This window comes from Ciconia boyciana, chromosome 2 (genome assembly GCF_034638445.1).
Source record: "Ciconia boyciana chromosome 2, ASM3463844v1, whole genome shotgun sequence".
Classification (NCBI taxonomy): domain Eukaryota; kingdom Metazoa; phylum Chordata; class Aves; order Ciconiiformes; family Ciconiidae; genus Ciconia; species Ciconia boyciana.
The window spans coordinates 153,417,230-153,438,528 of NC_132935.1; the positions used below are offsets into that span (position 1 = coordinate 153,417,230).

The 21,299-nt window shown below is 39.3% G+C and overlaps 1 protein-coding gene across 15 annotated transcripts in view; it reads right to left on the reverse strand.

Annotated features, from left to right (window-relative positions):
- Window positions 1-21,299, reverse strand: part of PARD3 (par-3 family cell polarity regulator) — a 463,980-nt gene that overhangs the window by 130,029 nt on the left and 312,652 nt on the right. For all 15 annotated transcript variants that reach the window (XM_072854616.1, XM_072854617.1, XM_072854615.1 and 12 more), the window contains 2 exons: window positions 18,451-18,678; window positions 12,380-12,596 (listed from right to left, as the gene is read on the reverse strand). In XM_072854616.1, the coding sequence (XP_072710717.1) occupies window positions 12,380-12,596; window positions 18,451-18,678 (445 nt within the window). The remainder of the gene's footprint in view (window positions 1-12,379; window positions 12,597-18,450; window positions 18,679-21,299) is intronic.

Consider the following 21,299-nt stretch of genomic DNA (forward strand, 5'->3'; position numbering starts at 1 on the left):
AAGTCAGTTTGGCAGCGAGTCCCTGCAGCAGCTGGCACAGGGGCTTGCCCAGAGCTACCTGGAGCCCTGGAGACGCCCAGCATCCTGTAGCTGCCAGTACTCAGAGCTCGAGCTGTCTTCATGGTAACTGCAGCTGAAATAACTGTATCAATTGTGATTTACACCGCTGATTATTTCAGGGCCAAGCTGGGAGCAGAGATTTATTTCAGACTGAAAAGGTGTACAAACCAGGACTTGCACCGGACTAATTAAAGGAGAGAGATGTGGAGTGGCAAGGGTTTTTTTGTGCCAGCCACCATGTAAATAAGCTCCTAGCACAGAAGATCTCAGACTGGGATAAGCCCTATACACCCTGGCATTTTAGTACTCATTTGTATGTGCTCAGGCACTATAAGAAGTGAATGACGGGGTGTGACGGTGTGCTTCCCCTGCCCTCGACCTTTATCTCCTGCAACCCTGCTCAGGTGATAACCACCAGTGGTGATCCTAATGGATGCATCTGGTCATGATGGCTGCATCGGCTCCAAGCGGATTCAGGAGACAGATAACAACACAAAAGCCTAGGGCTATTGTACAATGCGCCCACGGAATAAACTAAAACCTGTGGTTGGCATGCAAATATGCAGTCATCTTACCCCCCATATATAGTGAGGAGCCCAGGAGCCCTTTGAGCTCTCCTGCATGGCAGCAGGCTGCACGCCAGAATCTCCCCTCGAGCAGGGACGCCTCTCGAGGTTGAGAGATTCCTTGCCACAACAGATCCTCAGTAAGTGACTAATAGCATGCTAAACTTTGAAATCTTAGCTAAGTGATATAAAGGATTGATTGCGCACATATAATCCTTTAGACATAAACCGTTGACCAAGTCTGGGACTAGGACTGGATCTAGCTGCACCTAGACTCCTCTCTGAGAAGGAGCTTAGAAAGCAAGGGGATCATTTTCCAAATGTCATGATTCAACGGGAGGATCTCCCTGACAGTTTTGTCTGACCCTGTCCTCTATGCAGTAAATGATCAAGTGTACCTTGCCATAGAATCTTGTTAAACTACTGTCGCCATTGAACTTTGTTAACTCCCTGTTCTATATCAATAAACTGTATTTTTGCTTCTCTCTTACGAGTGAAGTGCACTCTCACTCCATCTGCGACACTGGGCCTATATTTATGTAGAAAACCAGACAGATGATGTTTAAAATAAACCCTATCTTGACATCAAAGATATCTGGTTCCTAACATGTTCCTCTCCAAATGAGATCGGCTCTGCTCATGCTCGGTGCTGCACACAGTATACAGCAATTATCACCGCCATCTTAATATTTCTTCTGAATATATAGCCTAAAATAAACCTTAAAAAAAAAATACTGATGAAAATGGCACTGAGTCTTCACACTTAATTTATCTTACACAAGCAGTTTTCTTCCTTTTGCAGTTATAAAAGGCAAACAGAATTAGCAAAGTATTTGGAGGTCCACAGATGATATCAGGACTCCTAACAGTTACAGGTGATAATACTGTTGGTATCATTACCTGTTCAGCAACATCAGAGAAAAGAAATACTTTAACTGTAACATTACACCTGAAACTCCTGCTTGTGGCAGCATGTTGTGCTCTGAATTTCAGGATTTTAGCACTACAGGTTAAAGACAAAGATAGCATCTGTAATAACATTGTGAAATATTTGAGATTTATTTGTGGTATATGTTGCTGTTGAAAAGTGTAATAGCTGTTCAGTTTGCATTCTAAATACTGCTGGCACACCTGGCGTTGAATATGCTAGAAGCACTTGCAATCGGTATAAAAATATACTACTTTCATTATTGTGGTACTCAAAAGTGCTGATACAGCTAAGATTCTAGATGCATTTTTATTATTAAATCCTGTTTTTCAGAACTTTTAGAGCTAATCCATAAACTTTGTTTCTGATTAGACATTTTCTTACTAAGTACTAGCTATAACAGCATAGCAGAAAAACGAAATCTACATACATTTTTCAGTCATTCATCCACCATCCATCCACCTTCAAACTAAACTCAACAGCAGCATCTGGAAGCCGTAGATAGCGTATGTTTTTAGCATACAAGTATTTTGTATTTCTACAACACAGGAAACACCACAGGACATCAAAGCCCTTGGAGACACTAGCATGGACAAGGTACTATCCCGTTTTAAAAATGAGAAAACAGTTCCTCTTGAAAGTTTAAGCAACTTGCCAAACTCCAAGAGCTTTCTGTATTGCAAGCACAAACAACATACTAACTTTCTGCAGATTCCATTGACAAGGCCAGGTCTATGAAGTTAACATATCTACTGAACAAGTTATTTCTAACAGAGAATTTCTCTACCAATACAGCATTACCAACATACTTTCAATGTATAATACAAACCCTTTAAAACAGCCATATCAGTAGTATGCTATCCTGAAAATAGTTAAGACCATCAAGTAGAGTTCCATGAAACCATACTATGTCCTTTTTTCTTTTAGGACTAGGAGCTACAAGACTGATATAAAAAAAGTCCTGGAAAAAGTGTTAACATTTGTAGAAAGTATGAATTTATCTTCTGCAGAAGCAAACATTTCAAAATTTACTGTTAATCACATCATCAGCTAGCCCAAACATACTCCGTAAAACTAGTTCATGAAGTGAATGCATTCCAGCAGGGTCTACTTTAGAAACATCTACAGCCTTTTCTTGCACTCCTGTTTATTCTAAGTTTGCACAGAAGCAGTAAAAGTTAATATGCAGTGGAACACTACATTAACTACTGAAATGTTATTGCACATCAAAAAGGTTTACTGCTACTTTGCAAACATGCTTACCTGAGTGCCATAAAGTACTGACATAATGAGTCAGGTCTACTGCAGTGCATTGCAATCAGGTCTTCACACTTGTAATGTAAAAGCAGCTCCTTGATACAAAAGTCATTCTACACAATCTCTAAAAGACATTTTTGCATATGATATACTACAAATTTTGTTAGTATTTTGGAATTACGTAAATATATCCCAAATCGTCAGTAACAGGACAAATTGCCCAGAACAGAATATACACACACCATATCTTGTACTTGAGCACAAAGGCACCGTCTCAAGAAAGCCTTGAGCTGCAGATCACTGAAAGCCTGGAAGACAGACCTGGGAAGAACTGCTATACAGTTACCCTGTTCTGGTACCCCACCCTTGGGAGCTACTACTGACTACTGTCAGAGACAGTCAGGGACTGTCAGAGTCCCTGTTGGGGTACAGGGACTTACTGGGTATCATTCAGCTCTGTGTGACTGTATTCTTATGTTCTTACATTAAACTCTAGAGAATCTACCGAACATGAAGGAATTAAAAAATAATACTTTCTCCTCCTCCAAAAGTAATATAAACTTCCTTCTTTTGTGACTGCCTGAACTACACATGCCTGAGGTTTTACTTGATATCTGTACTTTGAGATGAAAATGAAAAGTATCAGCATTAATACAACACAAATTTTATGTTTTTAGTTAAAAACTAGGTGACATTTTCTGGCGTAGCATGAAATAGTAGAAAGGAAGATTTCTGTAGACTGTTTCTTCCTCAGTTCCAAAGAAAATAATCACCTTTTCTAGCTCAGTGGATCATATCAGACACTATTAGGTATCATATCAGCCAATCAAACTTGGTATCCTAATAGTTGCCAGTCCAAGACAATTTAGAGTAAGATGCTTGAAAGCATAGTAAAAATAACCTGTTTACAGATAACTTCTTCCTTAACACTAAGCATGCAATGGGTGGCTCACAGTCACAAATGCATGCTCAGCTGCGTTATTTCCTATATTCTTGGTGTTCAAGGAACTGTGGGGGCAGTAAGTCCCTGAGGGTAATCACATATCACAAAAATCCTTTAAAATTTAAACTTTTTGGATTACAATCTTATTGTACATCCACATGTTTTTGCTTCATGAGAAGGATAAGTACATGTTGTTTGATTCAGATTTTTTGTACTAGTGATTATTCAGTGTATTTTGCTCCTAGCTCCTCTTACTGAAGACAAATACTTTTCACCAGGAGAGTGGTTAAGCACTGGAACAGGCTGCTGAGAGACACTGCCGAGTCTCCATCCTTGGAGATATCTGAAACTCAACTAGGTGTGACACTCAGCAAGCTGATGAAATGTTGAAGCTGGACTGCTGTGAGCAGGAGTCGAACCAAACAGAGATCCCTTCCCGCCCGCATCACTCTAGGAGTGTAGTATTTTCAGTATCTCTTCAGTTCCTCCTAATTCTATCTTTTTTTCCGTCCAGAAGTCATCAATGGATTCAAAGTGAGGGAAATACTACTTGCATACCCTGTTGGCATTGTGTTTCTAATATTTCCTTCTCTCCTAGCCTTTCTAAAAAACTTTTGTTCCTCTTATTTTTCCGCGAGACAACAACTTAAAAGCCTAAATAAGCCCTCTGAATGCCTTATACCCACTATTTTCTTCCTACATTCAGGGAAACGCAGGGGCTCACAGACTATTTCTATTCTGGTATATTCTATTCCAGAAATCATACTGGCTTATACCCATTTTGCCATTTTCACTGAAGTGTTTTATAACTCTGTCTTTAATGACTATCTCTCTGCACAACAGTAGGACATGTGGAAATCCTAAAAGGGGGCATCAGCACACTAATGCACTGCAAATACAGGTTGTTGCTCCCCAGAAGTGAAACGCAGTAGCAAGTTGGAGCTTTGCCTTTTAGAAAAGGATCAGCTGTCCTGCCGCTGCCAACTTAAGTACCTCAAGTAACTATAACTTAATAGCCTATGTCATCTTCGCCTATAAAAATATATTAAGTTGCATTAATTTTCATCTAAGACAACATTCCTATTCCTGTTTTTAAAAAGGATTTTCAAAGATTGCTTTAAAAACACAACCTACAGCGTCCACAATGTATACCAATGTACAGGTGCTATCAGTAGCAAATTAAATCTCCAAAGAACATTTCCAACAGATAATGAAACAAATGTCATTAATAGAGCTTTTCATCTAACAGATCCTTGATGTCTCAAGACAGTATTTATTTACCATACTTTGTTAGGGACTAGCACATTGCCTAGTTAGTCTTCAATTATCACATCAGGTGGAGGAAAAAATCCTATTTCTACACGAGCTAAAACTGAAATTGACTTTGAGTCTCTGAACTGTCAACAAATTCTTCTCTGAAAAGGCTTGCTTTGCAGAGATTATAAAGTAGGTGTCATCCTCGACACTTGTGTTCTATATTCATCCGGCAGGCCTGGAAGAGAAGCGCCGCAGAACGCCGGGCAGGATCGCGGAGGGCTCAGCTGTCACGCCGCCTGCCTCCCTCGCTTGCTTTGCAGGCAGAGATGCTGCTGTAGGTGTCAAAGGTTCTCTATTTAAACTCGCTGACAAGCAAAAGAAGAATACTGGGAGAATATATTAGCAGCCACTATGAACTCGTCTCTAGTAACAGGTCATCGTGACACCTATTTCTGGATGTTAGAAACAAAAGCCCTGATTCTATTCAAATTAAAAAAAAAATACGATATATCCCCATCAGATTTACAAGTTCAAGATTTACCCTGGGAAAATCCAGTGTTAAGAATACACAGAGAAAAGCCCTGCTTTCTGTCAGAATGACAAACTAGAAAGCCACATACGATTATGTTAATCTCTCATTTCAAATCTCCCTCGCACAATCACATACCACCGCTTTCTGTGTTTCGTTTAAAAGTCACAGAGTTTACTAACCACTTAATGAAGCCACATTCCTTAAATCCCTGACAGACTATGTGAAGTTGTTTGCTTTAGAAACACGGATTTGCCATTCCACTGCCCCCTGCCCCAATAACATCTTAGTCAAAACCCGGTGTGTTAGGGGCTGCAGGCAATGAGGCACACATTTCCTCAAAACAACTGATTCCACCAAGCAGAAGAAAACAAGAAGGCGAAAAAGTGCGGAGAGGAAGGAAGGAACATGGCTTGCCTTTCCAAAAAAGAAAAGCTATTTTCAATCAAGCTTATCTCTTTCAGTCCCTTATTTACTTTTAATTGGAAAGAAGGAAGTGAAGAATATGAAAATACTTTGAAAGACGTAAGAGTCCTAGGTAATTGTCTGCATCAAAGATGACAATTTGCTGCATGGCTGATTTAATTTAAAAGGCTTTTCTGATTCTGTGTGTCCCAGTGGCCAACTGAAACTTCGAAAACGGATCAGGACAAAGTAGCCCAAAGCAGCGCAGGGCAAGAAGGTGCCATTAGCAGTATCCAGCTTGCAGCCAGGATGAGGACTATGCTCCTCCTCTGAATCTTGAAAAATATCACCTGTAGACCCTGCATCTAGGATTGTAGTGGGTCGCACATTTTCTAGCTGGTGGCAGAAGAGGGGAAGCAGATGAGGACTTAATGACAGTCATGCCAGCTGGCTCATCATAGTAGCAGGTGAAAACCAGAGCACAAATGGCCCCAGATCCCATTTACCTGAGCAGCGACCCAGCTCAGCGTTTCTGATGAAAGTCTCAGCACAAGCACCGCAAGCTGTTGGTGATGTTCTCAGATGAGCATTAGCAAACACAGGCGCAATTCAGTGTGCGAGCAATGAGCTTCCAAGTTTGAAATTATACAGCTGACAGGTGTTTAAGCAATAACCTCCTCCTCTATGTTCTAAGGCTCAAGATTTATGGTGCTTTGTGCCATGAGCAAGAGCACTAAAGAAAAAAAAAATTCCAAATTTCAGAGCTCATTCCCACGTTTTCTATGAAGTCCATACATCAGTAAGTGTCATTCACCAATACGAAGTCCTATTAGTCATGTTTCCAAGGAAAATGCCATTATTGCTGCTTCTTTAAGCCACTGAATGATGAAAATCAGACCACAGATTTTATTTTATCGCGTTTGAGGTACTTGCCAGTCCTGTTGATTAAGGTATAATTCAACAGTATTTTACACAACTGAGATACCTTTTTGTCATGTGCCTGCTTAAAAGTCTGAAGGTTGTTATTAAATGAAAGAGAAAGAAGGTAATTACTAAATCAGTGGTATAACCGTTGTCATTTGCTTTTCATCTCCTCACAGACATTATGATGAGAAAACTCAAATGAAAACCAGAGTAAGCAATACAAGGAAGTCATGTAACAAGCAACAGTAATCCATGTAGGTTATTCTCCCAAATGCCCAGTCAGAGGTCTCAGATGGCTAATGTGGTTGAAATGTGCAATTCAAAGCTACAAATAATATGTTTATGAATCTGGGCATGTCCAGTGCACCTTGGAAGCAGCTGTGTGTGTGTGTGTGGAGGGGGAAGACAACAGTATATCTGATTTCAGCTAAACAAGGTTGCAAACTACATTATCTATTTCCTCCCACAGAACTGGAAGATACAACACTGCAAAGCTCCCAGTAATCATTTTAAATGTAATTAAATCTAATTAGGATTACATTTTAATGGTAATCTTGGAATATTACATTTGCATTGGCTATCCAGAGCATTGATTCACCCACCTGTATGCTACAATAGTTAAGAGAGGAATTAAAGATCAGTTACCAAACATTATAGCTTTACATTTCCATCAACATTACAGGCCAGATCTTGAAATATACAGTCTCCGGTACTAAAAACACCTATGCACGTGATTAATTTTAAGCATACTGTCTTGTTCCATGAACTTCAACACACAGTGCTTATGTTCCCCATTCAAAAGTTATGTTTATGTGGGACTGAGGTATGAATTCCTACAGTAGAAAATTTACTTATTTCATATAATATACTTATCCACAGTTGCTTCAAATTACATTACAATCATTTCCTAAGCAACCTCCAAAAGCCAGGCAGATATTTCCTTACTTAAACTTAAGACACAATGTGTATATCCCCCATCTTTTGTTCTCCTCAGCAGTTCCCCACGCAAACTCAAACATACCATTTGTATTTGCAAACCCATTTTTATCTGATCATATTGATGATTACTTGTTTCAGCAGTTTTTATTATCAGGCAGTGACTGCCCCTCCAATATTTCCAGCAAGACATGACTAGATAGCTTGGCCTCCCTACTCTCTTCCTCCCTTTGGAAACCCAAAGCTGCTTTTTTCCTCTCCTTATTCTCAACATCTTGGTAGTTCAGTTTCTTCTAAAGATGTTATGCCTCAGATATGTCCTTTCCTGAGACTGATCACTTGCTGGACATAATTTTTCTATCATAAAACTCTCCAGTGAGATTTCTCCTACACAAACTCCCCAGTAAGAGCGTGGCTGTCCATTTCCTTGCAAACAAGATAAATTCCCCCCAAAAGTGGCATAATCACAGTGATGCCATTGTCTTACAGAACCATGGTTCAGGGACGACTGTAGAGGAAAATTATATATGGCTTGAGGAACCTGGGGAAAGATGTGGAGCTACTGCTTCATTTGCCCATCACCTATTAGTTCACCAGTCCAGTCACCCATCTAGACACCATATTCAAGCTTGTACACTGGGAATAAGCATGAATGAAGTACAGGGACCTTAAGTGATCAGCTGCACCACAGCAGAGTGTCATTTCATCATCACCCAAAACCTGCAAATAAGAACAATCTCAAATCTCCCTATCTTACATCCTGAGGGCACCCACTTTCAAAAATTAAAATACCCTGTACGTGACAGGGGCAGGAGGAGGGGAAAAGAAGGTGGCATATACAATTTTCTTTCTCATAAAAGGAATGTCAAAGAATTGCACAACATAGAAGCCAATCAAATTAATGTATCCATACCAGCACTAATTACAGATGCACTGTCTGCAACTGTGAAGCCTCTTTCTTAAGGCAGCGCTACAATGACTTATTTATCAACTGATTGTTTTTCTCAGGTTTATTTTTATCAAGAAGCAAAATCTCTACTTAAAAATAAATAAAATCAGACTCAGAAATGAGTAAACATATTTTAGATTGCACTTGGAGAAGCATACAGATTTGTATAAACTTCTGATGTCAAAACATATATCCACTCAAGCCTTCTTAGTAGTGAAACACAAAAACTAGCAGAACTTCATATCAGCTTCCCAAAAACTACTGGCTCAGCTGGCAGTGGCCATCCAGGCACCCCGTAAATGCCAGCAATGGAGAAGAAGGAACTGCACAGCCTTGCATTTGGTATGTGATTACAGCCACAGGACATGGCACACGATCCTATTGAAGGGATAAGAAAGACAGGAACGATGCAACTATTCAGGTAAAACAAATACACTCAGGTGTAAGCAAAGCTCTGCAGCACCTGCACCTCCTCCAGTAGACCAATATTTTTGTTCAACACTTTTCTAGGTTAACTTTTGCCCTGTACTCATCTGTGATGAGTAAGAGACTTCTCAGCCAAATGACAAATTTAAATAAATTATTCTCTTCTGCCCTGAAATGTCAATTTGAAAAAAGAAATACACACATGCTCAGACAGATTTATTTCAGTCAGAAGGGTGAACTTTCAGACTGTCCACAGCCCAATGTCAGCAAAAGTCCTCTGGAAATAACAGGAGGTGTGCGTGTCAGAGCCACGCAGGCTGCACCCTGCATTTTACAGTTTTCCTTCATGGTTATGTCAATCCTCTTTACTATGTTTGATAAAAGCAGTAAAACAATGGAATTGTTTAAAAGATTCACTTATTATTTTAACCCGCTATCCGAATCATCCAGGGATTTCTTGGAAATGATGACTAGATGCTGAAGGATAAATGTAACCCAGGGTTCTCCAGTGGGAATTTCCATCTCACAGTACAGTTTAATGAAGATCCCAGTAGCAAATCCTTTTTAAGATTTTAACTGAAGGCAAGGAGACTTACTTTTATACAGCACATAGACTCCACTTTATGAGCTGCCAGTTTGCATATAGGCAATAAAAAGCCCCTTGGCTAAACACAGACATTGGAATAAAGTGTCAGTTAACAATAATTTCATCCCACAAGTGTTCTTGCCCATACAACCTAATGAAGAAAAATTATTTTAAGATAAGAGCACTGAAAAGGAAGAAAAAAAGTGAAAAGGGAGAAAAGAATAAGAACTACAAAGAAATCACAGTGTTGCACAGAACCAAAGCATCCAATTATGCTTTGATCATGGCTTGAATTTTAAATGTTACTGTCATCATTATTTTCTATCGCACAACTTCTTTCAGTGATTACTTGATATCTATGATATATGTCAGATGTACAGGAAAACAAAGCATGTTATAGGCAGAAGTAGTAGCTTATCTTGCAGACATAATAAAGCCCATCTCTCAAACATTATTGAGAAGCCTGTCAACAAAGGAAATCAAGCACCGAGTGGAAATGAGGCATAATGCTTAATTCCCTCAATCAGCATTTTCCTGCTTGCCAGGAGCACCTCTCTTGGGTGGGCTGACAAGGTGCAAGCTCATTTACAGATCCAGGAGGAGTCAACTGCATCCAGATAGCACTGCTCCCACGTTAATTAAGAGAGACTGAAAAGTAAAGTTCACTCAGAAATGGTAGTGAGGGGAAAAAAATAACTCAAGGAAACGTTGACTGTTATGAAGAGCAAACAACAAAGCAATCATCAGATCTTCCTATCAGTCAAATTACTGTTGTTTCCAGATTAAAGATTTCAGAAGTGTTATATTGAGCATACAGACAAGGTTACTTCCTATTTAGCTGGGAGCGCCTGATTAAAAATGGTATTAATTTCCAGTTTTGCACTTGGTTCTATCTAGAGCTTTCAAAGCTGCATGGGAACACCAAACATCAGACTCTAAGGCTGGAGGGCAGAGAGGAGCTAACAAGCCCTGCACCGAGCTGACTCTCTGGAACATGAGGGCTCCTCTCTTTGGATGGGACCCTCTGCAAGTCAGCCCTTTGCCTGCGTACCAAAGCTTGCAAGATGAAGCAGCTATCTCACAGGTCCTCTGGCTCCTGTGAATGTTACACAAGAGGAAACTGAGGACCAAGAAGCTGCCCAAGCTTTCTAGACACTGTAAACACCTTCTGACTGAACTCATGAGATAGCACTCATGGTATCCAACTAGTTACTTACAGTCCACAGAATTTACCGTGTATAATTTGCCTTGATTTTTCCTGTCATTTCTGCTGTAGAAAACCAGCAAAGACTGCAGAAGAAAACCAGTCAACATTTTGTATCTCTAACTTTCCAGCCTCCCCCAGCATGGGGTGCAACTCTCAGGTCCAGGCTTGAATTTAGGCAGGCAAACACCCAGAAGATGACGGCTTCCCCATGGGACTTGCCGGGGACCAGGCTGAAGTGTTCTCCTCCTGTCTGAAGTGTGGGACTATCTCCTATGAGTCTTTTGGTATTCTGTGACATATGCTCTCTAACAACCTGATGTTGTTTTGTGTTTTCTAAACACATTTGCTAACTAATATTTTCTAATTAACTAATTTTTCTATTAACTAATTCTGTAATACGATTCACAGACACAGAACTCTCAAGAACCTATGCAGTTACAACTTAGGTTCAATTAATGTTTTACAGGATAAAGAAGGTAACAGGATGAAAGTTAATGGAAGCTCCACTTATACGTCTTCAGAGCAGAATCACTGTTAATAAATCTTTAAAATAATACTGGTATCTCACTTCAAAATTAAATAATGAAACACTGCATATACAAAAGAAAACAAACACTGCCTTAATATTGTTTTTTCTTGGAAATATATTTATTTACTCTAGCTAGCTGTAAGAAAGACTGATTTTCTTGCTCTCTCACCCCTTCCCACAAGTGATCAAAGGTGTTTGTCATGTTTTACCATTTACCCAGAACAGCAGGGTGTCCCTCAGCAGTCTGCTCCTTTCAGATCACTTATGTCTGCTGGAGAGATGACTCCTTTCAAAAAAACCTCAGTGCACAGTAAAATTCAGGTCTTTCCCTGACCCTTTCTCCAGACTGTGGGTTCTCAGAGCACACAACCTTATTTAGATCCTGTTTTCCTTGAAAGGAGCATGCTGTTTTTCAATCTCAAACTCATTCATCTGTTTCACATCATGCCTCCATGATACCAGTCTTAATAGTAAAGCAAAGAAAAACACTCATTTAACGCATAAGCTTTGGGTACAGTATTAGGAACAGCACAGTTTAAGAAAACAAAACCCAAAGCTGTTTGACCTGTCAAATGATACATGCACTACCTAGACATCACCAAAGACTCTTTCCAAGACCAAGCAGTTTGTTGCTTAACACATCTTTTCCTTTGCAGCCCCTTTAGCCTGCCAGTCATCTCTTTCTCTTCCATTCTGAGCTGCTTCCCTTCCATGACACCACTCATACACTCAAAAATTGAGATCAGCCTATATACATCATGCATATTATTTGTATAGTGAAATACAGACTCAGCAAATAGTCACAATATAAATGAACAACTAAGAGATGAAAATTCATTTTATAATTCATTCTTAAATTGGATTGCAAAGCACCTACCTGAACATGTCTCCTAAGCCTTTCAGCATTCCTTTCTTTGCCTTAATTTTATCCTTCTCTTTATCTCGATCTTTCTTCTTCTCCTTTCCAGCCTTTTTTCTGTCACCTTTATCTTGGCTTCCATTCATCTGCCTCTCCAATGAGTGGGATGGCTGGTCACTTGCTGTGGACACAGATTCTCTACCAGATCTTGAGCTCTCTTCTGTGTCTTCCTCCACTGAAAGCACAAATTAAGAAACATCAGTGAGATAAGAACAAACAACAAGGGCAGGCTTTTTGGTATATTGCATAATGTATTTTGAAGCAGGATATGTGCACAACCACAAAATACTCTCCCCCCCCCCCCCCCCCCCCAATCAGTATCTGCTCATGTGGGGGTTTCCTGGAATGTTCATTTGTACTACTAAACTCTTAAAAGCAAGGAATTCACCTTTGCAGAACACTCTGCAAAACACGATTCATGCTTTGTGGGTACTCTGAATAATGTATGGGTTAATAAAGAGGATTAGCAAAGTGATGTTAATTGGCCCATTTTGTTTCAGTATCTAAATCAGCGGAGGAGAGCTTTAGAAATATCTGCAAGAAGAAAAAAAGCAGTGCAGCATGCCCTGTCAGTAAATTCTTAGTAATACTCTCATAAAAATATGAAAGTCATTAAGGACCGTTAACCCTCAATACAAGCCTTAACAGACTTTTTCTTCTGCTGCAAGTAATGTAATGGTTGTGTAACACTGCTTCATCTCCTGGAGCAGTTTAAAACACATCATGAACCATGATTTTTATTCTTGGTTTTATTCTTGGTTGAGATGGGGCAGCCTAGGAGGTTCGAGTGGGGAGATTCCATCCAGCGGAACAAGTAAAACCCTTTAAGGGCAGATAACATGTTTCTTCTCTGTTTCTAATCCAAGACCAAGATTCAGAGTATCCTAAAGTATACCCAAGGTTAGATTTAGCAAAGCACATGTATTTCAGAAAGTCTGAAAGAAAAATGACCAAAAGAAACAATCCATTCAAAACCTGAAAACTCCCCCAGTAGCTTAGTGAGAAAGAAATAAAATACTTCAAGCTCATGGGTCAGAATCCTGCAACCATTTTGACTTAACTTAAAGCCAAGTCCAAAAATTACACTGCATGGCTGGTGGTGCTGTGACCTTCCAGGAGCTCTAACGTCTTATATCATCACATTATAAGTAGGGCTACACCATCTCCCAGTTTTCCAACAGACAGCACAAAGCAGCAATTAGGATCACAGATGCATACTTTGCACTGTCTCCTGTAGCTCTAACGAATACAAAGGCTCCAAGCAACTTTTGGCAGTAGAAGTTGAAAAATACAGTTTTGCTTTATATATACAGAGTCTATGGAAAAGAAAATTTTTTTGTACTCAGTAAGATTTGGAAATGGCCATGGCTTATAGAAGGAAAAAAGAATCATTTTTTAATTTAGCATATGTTTACTATTTCTTCTTATTATTCCTACTAATATTATTGTTTCTAGACCTCAGCGACTCTTCTACAGTCAAAAGAAGTGTGTAATTCTTTAGCAACTTCTCTTACGTAGTGTAGAACATAAACTTGCTTTTCTTAGTCATCATTCATATCCACCTTACAAGTAATTCATTGAAGCTGAAAAGTCTACAAATCACTGACTGAAAGCCATTCGATATCATCTCTTCTCTCTCTCAGATACTTGTCTGCAAAATACTGTTTATTCATTAATATTACAATACACACACCTGTCCAACAGACTTAGTACTTATTCACTGAGTATCCCAAGATTTCTATAAATATTCTCCAACCCTGGGAGATCACATAAACATATTTCAAGAAAAACATACCATGTCAGATAAATCTCAACATTAATAACTATTTTTGAATCTCAACTAGTACTCTGAAGTACAAACCACCAGGAAAAAAAAAAGGTAAAAAGAAAAGACAGGTCTTGGCATTTCATGTTAACTTGTCTTCAGGACCGCTGTGAGTTAAGCAGATGATACAGCTTCTCAACTGTAGGTGCAGTTTTAATATTCGGATAATTGTATTTTAGAAAATTAATAGGCCTGTCCTATACATGCTCTGTACTAGCTGTACTTGCACTTGTTTTGGTCACAGTGTTTCGTAATCAATGTCTGCGATGATATTTAGTTATTATGAAAAGAGTAGTGGAAAAGCACTTTGGAATAGAGATGCTAATTTTTTGCATGTTAATTTATAGCTACAATCTGTTCCAGTTAAAACCAACTAGACATTTAAAAGATTGTACTTGCAAACGAATATAATTAGTAAAAAAAATGCATTAGGTTTCTGATAAATACTGAAGTAAAATGTTTACTTGGTACTTCATTGCTAGAATTTTAAAGATTAATCAATTTTGACCTATGGTTGTTCATATTCCTATAACAATACATTAAATTAATCCTAAATATGTATTAAGTGTACTGTGCTATGCTGAGTTGCTAAAGAACTTGTCATAACAATGCTTCCTCTTATTATTTATTTTGCATATTCTATGGAGATAATATTGCCTCCTTTCCACACTTGTTCTGCAATAAATATTTGTCTATCATACACAGTTTGCTTGCAATTAACTCCATAGCTTAGACTGAGCCCTGTGAACTAGCATGCCTGTTCTCCTGGAGTAAACACTGGTGTCTCTACTGCAGGAAATAAATTTCCAGTTTTCTTAAAAGGACTCAACATGAAGAAACTTGTTTCACTTTTATGCAGCACAGTCATCCTGCAATTAACATACACCTAATTACTAGTGTTTAGAACAAATGCAAATGCTGCTCAATTAAAATTCAAGCCCAGGCTACAAATGAAACTTCTAATTTTTGTTAAGTTGCAGTAATGACATTAGGTTACTGCAAAACGCAGAATGTATTTGTTTTGGTGCTGTTATTTCCTTCCTTTCCCGCAACCTCCTGCCTCCCCATTCAGGATGCTGAAGCCAAAAAATTAAATTGGAGTATACTTTAAACATCAATTAAACCTGAAAAGTAGTGTCATTTCATGAACCACACTGTACTAAGGAGAACTACACAAACAGGTATTATGAAGCCTTTCTCCTAATTAGGCCATAAAATGGAAAAGATGCACATGAGGAATCAAAGCTACTTAACGTGAAGCTATTTTGCCACTAAGCTTCTAGGCCTCTTATTGTGATATTTAATACAGCCCTAGATTCTAGCAATTAAGATTCAGCAAAAGATTAGAAAGCTTTGTCAATCTCTTCCAATCCAAATGCCTTATTCCATTCAAGACACTAAAGATAAACATTTTGCTTCCAGTCAGCTATTCCAAGTATTAATGGAGGGAAAAAAAAAAAGGGGGGGGGGCCAGGAAAAATGATCTGTAAAGCTGAACACCCACACTTTTCCACAAATGTTACTTCTTTACAGCCATTAAAACTCACATGCATCTTCTCAAATACTTTTTAAAATGTTGTCCCAGAACTGGTCACTGCTATCTGATTTTCATTTTACATTTAATAATTTAATAGCACGTTGTTTCAAGGACAAGAAGTATATTCAGAAGAGAGTCAGCCCCTTTGCCATATATGCTACCTGTATTTTTATGGCTATCATATCTGGGGTGATGACATGTTAAGAATTCCTCTACACAATTCACTGCAGTGCTATTATTTTCTACTTCAAAAAGGGTCACTGGAAGAAAGAAGCACTCTTAGCACTGAAACACTTGGAGGAGAAAGGGGAAAAAATTCAAGTAAGACAAATGGATCTAACCTCAAGGGCAAATTGACCACCAACATGTTTTCCTGGGTTTTATAATGAGAGAAAGCCACGTTTTAATTTCAAACAATTATGGAATAATTAAATACAATTTAAAAAAATGTAGGCAATGTCATTCTGGCAGCAGTGAGGCATTTGTTACGTTAGGACCACATTGTTAAATTAACTTCTACATATTTGTATGTGCTCCAGCTTTGTCCAGCTGAAGACACCATTTGGTAAATTCTCTGGAACCTGAGTGGAGCAGACTGCAGTGCTTTCAGTTTTAACACAGACACAGACATGTTTTCAGAAAGACAGACCTGAGGACCTAGCATTTTGTGCTGCTCCCAGGCAACATATGGCTGGGCCAGCTCTTAAGCTCCCACGGCCACCATGAGAAGGAGAAGACCTCGAGGACTGAATTCTGTCCAACCAACTTACTATACTTGCTTCGCTACTCATCTGCGTCTATTAACCTGGCACTGCAAATTTCTGGATTACTTCTTAGATATTTTATTATAATATACAGAAGCTATTAAAGCACAAGTAACTTAACAGAACGCGCAGTTCTATGCACATAGCTTCGTTATACTTTGCTCAGCCCTTCTCTACCATGTGAGAAGGTGGTAGAGACCATTTGTTTGCACCATTTGCGAACAGCCTCACTCTTGCTCTCCCATGATACTGAGGTGGCTCTTGGTCCACCAGTGCTAGACGACTTCATCCATACAGAGAGAAGGCAAAGACTCACCCCATGGCATTTTGATTTCAGCCACAAGGCTTTGTCTGGTTTCCGCTACTCCCATGCAAAGGATACAAAGGCCACGAAATACTTCCTTGATACTCTCTATGCATTGCATCAACAAGCTCAAAACCACTTACAGTAATCTCATAAACCTATACCCACCTACAAAGCATTTCATGACAACAGTTTTGCTATATTTGTGATCAAATGAAGTTAAACCATCTGTAACTTCTGGATAAGCTTTGGATATCTGATGCCTCAAAACAGGATACTACTATCAGTGGGCTCACACCAAACAAGACCTTTTAGAAAAACATGGTCTTATGTCCCAAAAGACCATAGGCACGCAGTCTGGGAGAATGATCAGGATCACTACATATTTTCTCATACCTATTCTTCTACTGGCCAGAAATAGATTGACAGCCAGCAGCACCAGACCAGCATTTAGCCTCACTGCTGCGTGAAATTGCTAGGTGCTGGAAAAGCAAAGCAGAATTAATTCCGTCCGTAACTACCTTTGAGAAAAGTGACTGGCAAACTGACCTCCCTTTCAGTCTCAGAACACTTTTAGAAACAGGCAGATTAAAAAAAACAAAACCAACCAAACAAACAAACAAAAAAAATGAAAGAGTTTTAAAAAAATAACAGAGTGATTACACAAGTAGCTTATAAAAGAATATCAGGGAATTATGCCTATGAAACAGACTTTCTGAAACTAAAAAATTTTTTAAAAAGCAGAGAGTGAAAAATCTCTTTTCAAGCGTTTTCTGCTAGCATTCGGGCTGAATATTTTACTTCTTCAACCTTCTCACCATCATCTTCATTCATAAACTTCTAACTAGCTGCAGGTTGATTAAAAAAAATTCTGCTGGTGTGTGACAAGTTGAAAGTAGTACAACATGAAGGTTAAAAATTCAATGATTTTAATACAACCCCTGATTGAGGTAATTTACCATTCATACTATTTTCATTCAATACGAGTTGTCATTTTACCAGCCCATTCTTACACAGTTCAATAATGATAAGGTTAGCTTTGAAGTGATTCTTTTATGTTAATGACATTCTCCACATGTTGGGTCATACTTGGGGTTAAAGAACTGAAAATGTAAATGAATGCCCATTAGGGTGGGTAATAGCTGATCATTAACTTTATATTTTATTAGATCTGCCAGCCTTACTCTAATTAAAGGACAGTGATTTCATTTTTTCCCCCAGACACTACAAATGTACTCTTTCAAAGTAAGATGCACATATTCTTGTAACATAAATTCAGTGGGTTTTTGTCTTTCTGCATATTTTTTTTTCTAATTTACATTAGTAAATTAATTAGCTGTCTTACAGAAAATTTTCATACTAATTTAAGTAAACACACTCCTAACAATCTTATTTCCTTATTTTAGAAAGGAAGGAAGCTGCAGAGTGTTGCAATCTGTTAATGTATATGAAGGGAAAAAGCCTGAAAAAAAATTGATGAAGAGAAGTTATTTCTATTCTTTCAAAATCTTAAAATTACTTTCTACTACTTTTAATCACTTTCTAAAGGAATTAACCTCTGTTGTTAGCATTCTTTGTGGACAGCAATAGTTTACTTACAAGTTTCCATGCCTTCATCGTCATCATCTGCTACAGGTTTATCATACGATTTGTCTATGGCAGCTCTGAAGCTTTCATTGCAGCCTCGTCCTCGGATAATTCGCGGGCGCGGGCGGTGGAAGGGAATATCACCATTCAGAGTCACCTCAGCAACGGCTGTCTGCAGACTTTCTAATGAACTGGATTTCTTCAGACCTAATGAAGGCCCCACATCTCTGGTTGGGGAACCTTAGTGATTTAGGGGGAAAAAAAAAAAGTAATTAGAATTAGTATTGAGAACTGCATGCTTGATTATGCATATCCATCCTGAAAGTCTTTGGGGACACACTTAACATTATTCACATCATCTCTCAATAATCTGTAGGGAATTCTCTGCAGATTTGTTGGTCTCAGAAGTGAATGAGTATGTCAAATCATAGTCAACGAAACCGACAACGTTAGCAATGTCTGGCTTTTCAAATCAGTGAAGAGACACCAACATCCATTACTATTATTTTAACAATTTGAATGATAAAAGTAATCACGGGGCTTTAAAAACATAGCTCTTGAAACCAGCAGAGATACTATCGGCATCAAACAAAACTATTAATTATTTTGTTTTGAGCAGAGTATTTCATCTGTACTAGGAACCGATGAACGGAACGCGGATTATGGGGATGAATTCTATTGTGTTTAGAGTAACAGTCTTGCAAAGTAGCCTGACTTCTGGCTTCAAGGAACATGCTGTTTGCTTTTAATTGAGTTTTAAAGACTTGCATCAAATTGCTAACAATTTGATAATGAAATGCTTCTGAGAAATATCTGTTGACTTGCTGGGATTTTGTGAAGTTGTTTAAAAATAATCTGTGGAAAGGACCCAGTTAGTCAAGCATTACCAGTTATCCAGCTGGAAAAGAAACGCATACCTGGCAGTCGCCAGGTTGATGTTTGGGTAGCACTACAGCTGGGGCTGAGGGCAGCTCTTATCGCTGCAGCATGTCCAGCAGTGTGCCAAGAAAGGCCCAGACAGTATTCTGCAAAAACATTTCCCTATCTCAACTTTTCTTCTCAAGTTTGTGGACTAAATGTCTACCGTCTGTTTTTAGATACACATATTCACAGTACAAATCAGCTGACAATTACACAATTAGAGCTCATATTATAGTTAAAACTGGGAGAAATCTTCCAAGGGAAAAAAATCACTGTATTTATTTGAAGTTATTTCATTCAAAAGTGCAGTATAGTCTTGGCCAGATTTTCCATAGGATTTGGGGCTGGAGAGCGAGATGAGGTGGGACATCATCATCATCATCATCATCGCCACATTTCCTGAAGTTATGAGACCAGAGCCCTCACCTAGAATATGGAAACCTCACTTTTTCTCTACCCAAAGGGAGCAGAAGAGAGAAGAGTGGTGTGGCACCATGGCAGTCCCAGGTTGTGTGTTGTTACTCCGTTGATATCACTATCCTCATCTGACAGAGGCACAGAAAGATAAATTTCAAAGCCAGCCAGCACTGAGAAACAGAGCCAAGAACTGAACCCTCAGGAATACCAAAGCAATGAACAATACATTTGTAAACAAGGTCTGGTGTGAATAATGCAATAAAGGAAAATTATCTTTTTTAAGTATTTAATCTCAGAATAATACAAAGCCCTGGAGTCGATCCCTATTCTGGTAAATATTAGAAGAGAGACAGAATCTGTCACTGTTCTTTAACAAAGTTACATGAAGTTACCTTACATTGTGGAAAACTACTATGACACTACTAAAACCAGGTTCTTTCACTACTCTATATTGGGTGGGGAGGAAGGGGGTTGCTGGACCTACAGAAGGGATGCAGCATAACAGTATGGCAAGTCTTCTCCATGTCGTTTGTTAATTTGGTATGAGATGGAGCAAGGCAGCAAATGCTTTCATTTTCTATGCAACTATTAAAAGTCTGAGCAATTAAGTTAAACTGAAATCCCTCAGACCAAATAAATTCAAACAGCAGCTGTCAAGTATTCCCCTTCAGCTGCCCTACTGGTAAGATGAACTTGTAAATAGAAACAAAACAAAAATCCTCTTTCACAGGTCTACACAACTCCTGCAGTTTGGTTCACAGAATCACAGAATCGCACAGGTTGGAAACGACCTTTAAGATCATCAAGTCCAACCGTAAACCTAACACTACCAAGACCACCACTAAATCATGTCTCTAAGCACCTCATCCAAACGTCTTTTAATACTTCCAGGGATGGCGACTCAACCACTTCCCTGGGCAGCCTCTTCCAATGCTTGATAACCCTTTCAGGGAAGTAAAATTTCCTGATATCCAGTCTAAACCTTCCCTGGTGCAACTTGAGGCCATTTCCTCTCATCCTATCACTTGTTACCTGGGAGAAGAGACCGACCCTCACCTCTCTACAACCTCCTTTCAAGTAGCTGTAGAGAGCGATAAGGTCTCCCCTCAGCCTCCCTTTCTCCAGGCTAAACAACCCCAGTTCCCTCAGCCGCTCCTCATCAGACTTGTGCTCCAGACCCTTCACCAGCTTCGTTGCCCTTCTCTGGACACGCTCCAGCCCCTCAATGTCTCTCTTGTAGTGGGGGGCCCAAAACTGAACACAGTATTTGAGGTGCGGCCTCACCAGTGCTGAGTACAGGGGCACGATCACTTCCCTAGTCCTGCTGGCCACACTATTTTTGATACAAGCCAGGATGCCATTGGCTTTCTTGGCCACCTGGGCACACTGCTGGCTCATGTTCAGGTGGCTGTCAACCAACACCCCCAGGTCCTTCTCTGCTGGGCAGCTTTCCAGCCAATCTGTGGGGGAGTCCTGCAGCCCCTCAGCCAGGGATGAACACACCCCAACAAATGAGAAATTTT